The following is a 7,290-nucleotide window of genomic DNA, read 5'->3' as shown; positions in this document are numbered from 1 at the left end:
GTACTACTGCAGATATTACTACCACTGATAGTACTACTGCAGATATTACTATTACTGATAGTACTACTGCAGATATTACTATTACTGATAGTACTACTGCAGATATTACTATTACTGATAGTACTACTGCAGATATTACTATTACTGATAGTACTACTGCAGATATTACTATTACTGATAGTACTACTGCAGATATTACTATTACTGATAGTACTACTGCAGATATTACTATTACTGATAGTACTACTGCAGATATTACTATTACTGATAGTACTACTGCAGATATTACTATTACTGATAGTACTACTGCAGATATTACTACCACTGATAGTACTACTGCAGATATTACTATTACTGATAGTACTACTGCAGATATTACTATTACTGATAGTACTACTGCAGATATTACTACCACTGATAGTACTACTGCAGATATTACTATTACTGATAGTACTACTGCAGATATTACTATTACTGATAGTACTACTGCAGATATTACTATTACTGATAGTACTACTGCAGATATTACTATTACTGATAGTACTACTGCAGATATTACTATTACTGATAGTACTACTGCAGATATTACTATTACTGATAGTACTACTGCAGATATTACTACCACTGATAGTACTACTGCAGATATTACTATTACTGATAGTACTACTGCAGATATTACTACCACTGATAGAACTCGTGCTGTAGATACTTTTCCTACAGTTGGTAGTACTGCAGATATGACTATGACTGATACTGTGACTACTAGTGATACTAGCAGAGCAGATACTACTGCGAACACGTCAGTAAAAACCCCGGTGATGATGCTGTGGTGGAGACTTGCTTCGATTTGTTCACAGATGCTGATTTTGGGGAGATCTGTCACCGTGGTTACAATAAAAGCAGACAGGAAGCTGTTTGAATCTTCAGCGTTTTGAATTCCCCTACAGTTCCGCAGTAACACCGTCAGAAAAACAAAGCTGTGATTCAGAGAAACCCTCGAAGTCCTGAAGTCAGCCACTCTAATCCAGCAGTAAACTCAGCAGACAGGAGGAACTGCTCAGGAATGTAGCTGAACATCTCAGTCCCACCATGCAGACCTTTCTAGATCCATCTGCTCTGCTGGACCCAGCTCTGGGTCTGGACCATGAACCCCGGCTGGTTGACCAGTCAGTCAAACGCTGTGGCAGTCCCCGTCAAACAGTTCTACTTCCTGGTAGATTCTTGGGTCAACCACAGCATCAGGTCCAGGTCCTCTCAGAGTCCCCTTCTCTGGACCAGAGTCTTCAGTCCTGTATCTGGTCTAACCCTCTGGAGGTTCCTTTACCTTCAGACCACCTTCAGATTCTGTCCTGGACTTCTTTAGTTGTGACTCTCCTCCAGGCCAGATCCATCCCAGCTCAGGTTTTGATTTTCCATTAGAGGGGGTTCTTTCATGGTTCCTGATTTTTGGTTTCTGGTTCTGCGATACGTTCCTGAGTGTTTTCCTTTCACTTGTCTGTGTCTCTGTTTGTGTCTGGGTTCCTGACCTTTTCACTTATTTCTGGTTTTGTGTTGAAATTGAATTTCCCAGTGCGTCACTTGTTTTTACTTCTGTTATATTTCTCTTTTCTCTGTATCTTGTTTCCTAAGTAGTGGCCTGTGTATAAGTTGTGAAGTGTTTTTGGTTCTCCCCAGGTGGGCCTGTTTAGTCCGTCTGCCTGGTCTTCTCCTGGATACGACCATCCATAGATAGTACGATGATCTCCAGTTCTCCGACGTGTTCCAGTCCCTCTATCCCTGTATGCTCCTCATGTTTCCCAGGTTTGCGTTTGGGATGTTTGGTTCTTTTAGTTTTGTGTTTGGATTATGGACCTTTCTGAGGTTCATCTGGACTTTTAGTTTGGTATTCTTCTGAACGTTCAGCCGCTTCCTGTTAGCGCCCTGTCCTTAAAACACTGTCATCTGTTTCTTTGATTAAAGATTATGTGTAGTTTCACCAACCCACTCAATGTGTTGTGCTTTGTTCCTGCCCTGCTAATACAGACACAAAAGTCCTTTAATCCAACAATAAACTCTACAAAAGTCCTTTAATCTCATAATAAACTTAACACAAGTCATTTAATCTCATAATACACTCAATAAAAGTCTTTTAGTCCAACAATAAACTCATCAAAAGTCCTTTAATCTCATATTAAACTTAACAAGTCCTTTAGTCCCACAGTAAACTTAATAAAAGTCCTTTAATCCCACAGTAAACTTAATAAAAGTCCTTTAATCCCACAGTAAACTTAATAAAAGTCCTGTCTCAGATCAGGGGGTTGTCATGTAAATTCTCTGCAGCTGCGTCTTTCATCGTTTGTGTAACTTCTGCTTTGACTCGTCACGTTGTGGTTTAACGGAACGAAGGTAATAAACGCAGCAAAAGCAGAGACGCTGCAGACACAAAGAGACGCCTGATGGTGAGTCCACACGTCTGTCTGTCTGTCTGTCTGTCTGTCTGTCTGTTATTAATTTCATTCATTAATTGATTATTAATTCAAGCAGAAACACAGGATCTGTAGGGTTCCACTGTAATTTCTAAACATTTTGAAATGAATTTTCCTTTCCGTGTGTGAACATCTGTTTAAATCTCAGGTTTACTGTTGGTCAGTCTGTGGCTCTACACAAACCTGCCATCTGCTGCCTCTTTATTTCTGCTTCCACCACAAACAAAGGCAGTAAAACCCGTTAACAGTGGAGAGGAACTCCAGTTCTGGCTGCTGGGTCGGTCCAGGTCTCTTCATACTTTACTTATTTGTTATTTGGGGCCTGAACTAAATTCTGTAAAATATCCGGGTGGATGTTAGAGAATGTCGTGTGTTTTCACTCCTGGAAGTTTGTATTTTCAGCCTAAATATAAACTTTAAAGGCTTAGTACAGGAGATTAAAATGTACCGACCCAGAAACAACAGAGTTTGAAATGTTACGAGAAAGAAAAGAAAGGGTTTTATTGTGGTTATGCTTTGACTGTTTGACTGTAGAGTTTAATCTGCTGCTGAACTGATTCATGCTGATTAAAACTGTGCTGTTGACGTGATGAGCTGTAAGTAAAAGTACTAAAACCACAGAGTACTGCAGTAGTATTTTGCAGACGGCGCTGATTTACTGACTTATTGCTGCTGCTCAGTGAACCAATTAATAATCAATCATGATCAATGTGCAGCACAGAATAACAGCTTTAGCACTGCAGTCTTTACTGAACAGCTGCTTTACTTTATGTGATAAATATACTTTGATATGCTTTGAATGAGATCAGCATGAGAAGTTCAGTTTTAAGGCGACAAAAACAAAGTGGAGGGAAGTGATGCAACACAATGACACGAGCATGAAGCACGCAGCCAGACATGTGAGGAGGAGGAGTCTGCTCTCATATCTGTCAGACAGTTTGGCAGAATGTTCACAATTTCAAGTTTTCCAGCCCGAGATTTTTTTGTATTTTCAGTAGTTTAAAATTTGAAGTCGTTTTAAAGGTTCAGTATCTCAATAAATAAAACTTTCACAGAACGGATCCAGTAGGTTCATTTAAAATGGAAAAAAGTGCAACATTTTCCAACCTGAGTGGATGGATTCCTATTTCTCTTTAATTTTTGCTTTAATTGATAGGAGAGATAGAGATAGACAGGAAATGGGGAAAGACATGCAGCAAACGGCCACAGGCGGGAATCAAACCCGGGCTGCTGCGTCGGAGACCAGCACCAATACATGGTTCACCTGCTTAACCCACTGAGCTATACAGGCGCCCATGGATTCATATTTCTACTAAAGTACAGACTGCTCACCCTTTGTGTCAGAATATTTACTATTTGGTGTTAAATTAACCATGAAGACAACATGAAGCAGCTTGAACTCCAATAACACCAACATCTAGACCTTTATGAACATCTAGACCTCCATGAACACCTAGACCTCCATGAAAATATAGACCTCCATGAACTCCAGGTTCTGGTTCCTACCAATGAGTCCACATCAACATTTAGTCTAAACATCTAAAAACTGGAACCTTGTCTGGTCAGACTTTAACACATCAGATTCTACTGATGTTAGAGCCTCAGAAGGTGGAGAAATGTGGACCAAAGACTGGATTTTAGTAGAAATATGGATCCATCCAGATATAAACACCAACAGGAACTTTATGGAGACACAAGAGCAGAATGGTGTAAAAAATGTTGCCCTTTCTTCCATCTTCAGAGTCCAATCATTAAAATGTGTCCTCTGCTGGATCCATTCAGTCATTTGGAAACTATTGTGGCTGATTCAGTTTTATTCTGGAGATACTGAACCTTTAAAATGGCTTCACAGGTCAGATGGTTTGTTGAAGTGAAAATAAACATTTTTGGGTCCCCAACAACAAATAACTAAACTGTGAACAGATTCCCTGAATTCTGTGTCTGATTTCCAACTGTTGGTCTTATCTGGTCTATGTTTGTGTTTTTTAGCTCACTGAATGACCTCATGGATGTCATCATGACGACCGCAGATGACATAACTGCAGTGACAACAGAGGTAACAAGAATTATTGATTGTTTATCAGAACAGTGTGTAGAAGAGTCCCAGTGTACTCAGGTGTGTCTTGTCTCCCGTTCAGGATCCTTACTCCTTCAGCTCTTTATCCACTGGCGATGATGACTATGACATTCCGGACCTGATGTGCGACCGGTCCTCGGTGCGGGAGTTCAGGAGCCACTATGAACCGCCACTCTTCTGGATGATCGCCATCGTGGGCGGACTCGGGAACCTGCTGGTGGTTTGGATCTACCTGCACGTCCGACGGCGTCTGAAGACGATGACAGACATGTACCTCCTGAACCTGGCGGTGGCTGACCTTCTGTTCCTGGTCACGCTGCCGCTATGGGCGGCTGAGGCGTCGCACAGCTGGATCTTCGGCACTGCCCTCTGCAAGGTGAACTCCGCCCTCTACAAGGTGAACCTGTTCAGCAGCATGCTGCTGCTCACCTGCATCAGCGTCGACCGCTACATCGTCATCGTGCGGAGCACCACGGCGCACAACTCCAAGGTGGAGCGGCTCCGCTGCAGCCGGCTGGTGTGTGCGGGGGTGTGGCTGCTGGCGCTGCTGCTGACCACGCCTGAGCTGGTGTTCGCCGGCCCGGCCAAAGTGGACTCCCAGGAATACTGCCGGATGGTGTTCCCGACGAATTTGGGGAACCGCACCAAGATCCTGGTGCTGTCGCTGCAGGTGAGCGTGGGTTTCTGTCTGCCCTTCATCGTCATGGCCTTCTGCTACAGCGTCATCATCGCCACGCTACTCAAGACCCGCAACTTCCAGAAGCACAAGGCCATGCGGGTGGTCCTGACCGTGGTGGTGGTGTTCGTCGTGTCGCAGCTTCCCTACAACGGCATGCTGGTGATGGAGGCCATGCAGGCCACCAACATGACTGTGACAGACTGCGAGGCGGTGAAGGCCTTGGACAAGGCCGGCCAGGTGCTGAAGAGTCTGGCCTATGTGCACGCCTGCCTCAACCCCTTCCTCTACGTCTTCGTGGGTGTGCGCTTCCGTAAGGACGTGCTGCAGCTGCTGCACTGCAGCCGGCCGCGGTCCATCAAGAGCCACCCGAGCAAGAGCTGCCGGAGCCCGCTGAGCTCCACCAGAGCCACGGTGATGTCCGACAGCGACACCTCACAGGGCCTGTCGCTGTAGAGACCAGCGCCTCCACTTCCTGTTTGAAGTTTAACTTTCAGAAGCTTCTTCAACGTGTGCTGCTTCATCTCAACATTTCTGTACAGTTCAACAAGTTCCAGCGCAGTTTAACCCTTAGGAAGATTCATTTACCTTAAAGGCTTCAGTGGGTTAAAAACTGCATGTTTCAGGTACAACTTAACGGGAAGGTCAGGAAACCCTTAAAGTTCACTCGTATTTGAGACCTTTTCAAATTAAGGTGTTCTTAAGGAGTTGTTCAAAATAAGGGCCACAAGGACAGGGAAGTTTTCAGATAGTTTTCAGAGCAAATTAAACAGTTTTAAATGTTTTTTTTTCTGGTCAGCAGTGAAAAAAATAACCATAAAAGTTTTTGACCAAGGATTTATCTGCTTCATGTCGACTCCATTTAAAAGGACTCATTTTCAGGACTTTCTTTTATTTCTCAGGATTTTTTAAGGACTTTAATAAGACTTTTCCATGTTTCTCTCTGGACTTTGGCATTTATTTTTCAAGACTTTTCCATCTGTCTCTAAGGATTTTTCTGGGACTCTATCGGGACATTTCTTGACGTCTTTCCAGGACTTTTTCTGATTTCAGGAGATTTGGGGGATTTTTTTAAACTTTACAGGAATTCCCCAAAATCTCTGCAGGACCTTTACGTTTATCTTTCTGGTATTTTCCAGAACATTCTCAGGACTTTCCTATACAGTGAATGTAAAGCTCTTTTCATGCACATAAAGTGTGATTTCTCGCTGCTGTAACTAGAGACCGGGTGGTCGTGTGTGTTTCTGTCACCGTTCATTGTGTTGCATCATCAGGTTTGAACAGGATCACATGACGTATTAAACTGAGCCAAGACTGTGATCCATGTCGTTGTTTGCCTCCGTTATGGTACCAGCATCAGTGCTAAGAGGCTAACACATGCTAACAGATGCTAACAGGTCCTCAGTCTCTGGATGTTTTATGATGCTGTAAATAGTTTGACCCTGTATCTGTGTGTTCAGTCATAAGGAATAAAGTGTGTTTGCGTGTTCACAGAGTGTTTGCGTGTTCATGGTGTTGCGTGCGCAGCAGGAGGAAGTCGATCAAACACCGTCACAGTCTCTTCACATCCTTCCTCGTGTCTCATCCTGTTTTTGTTTTCATTGAACTCTTAAATCATCTGAAACCTGCAGAAAAAACTAAAACCTCTCAGCTCAGTTATTATTGATGAAACACTGTAGATTTATCAGCTGATCCAATAAATCAAAATGTCACCTGTGAAGAAACTACATTTACTGTTATTTTCATTAGAACTGACAGCTGCTTCATGTCTGTGATTTGAAAACATGTTTCTGGGATAATAAATATCCGGAACAAACGCTGCCCCATTAAAAACACGACAAAGACGCTCCATAAAAAGAATTCATTTCCAGGCCTGCCAGGACCTGCTGCTCAGCAGGGATGGTGTGTTTGAGATTATGTTCCACAAACACCACATCACCACTGAGAAGCATGGTGGAGGCATCATCATGATGTGAAGCACGGTGGAGGCAGCATCATGAGGTGAAGCACAGTGATGAATAACCATGAGGTGAAAAACTGAAAGATCATATTCAACATTGAAAAATACCTTT

The 7,290-nt window shown here is 43.0% G+C and overlaps 1 protein-coding gene across 2 annotated transcripts in view; it reads left to right on the top strand.

The window, feature by feature from the left end:
* ccr9a (chemokine (C-C motif) receptor 9a) overlaps positions 1–6,709 on the top strand; it is a 10,076-nt gene extending 3,367 nt beyond the window's left edge. Inside the window, exons 1-3 of one of the 2 annotated variants that reach the window (XM_022211258.2) lie at positions 2,359–2,438; positions 4,455–4,521; positions 4,604–6,709. In XM_022211258.2, the coding sequence (XP_022066950.1) occupies positions 4,471–4,521; positions 4,604–5,674 (1,122 nt within the window). In that variant the 5' untranslated portion in view covers positions 2,359–2,438; positions 4,455–4,470 and the 3' untranslated portion in view covers positions 5,675–6,709. Of the gene's footprint in view, positions 1–2,358; positions 2,439–4,454; positions 4,522–4,603 lie in introns of those variants that run through there. The other variant, XM_051953865.1, reaches the window with a different exon arrangement.
* Positions 6,710–7,290: the final 581 nt, after the last annotated feature.

Source organism: Acanthochromis polyacanthus, chromosome 9 (assembly GCF_021347895.1).
Source record: "Acanthochromis polyacanthus isolate Apoly-LR-REF ecotype Palm Island chromosome 9, KAUST_Apoly_ChrSc, whole genome shotgun sequence".
NCBI classification, from domain to species: domain Eukaryota; kingdom Metazoa; phylum Chordata; class Actinopteri; family Pomacentridae; genus Acanthochromis; species Acanthochromis polyacanthus.
This window is presented reverse-complemented; position numbering and strand designations above follow the sequence as displayed.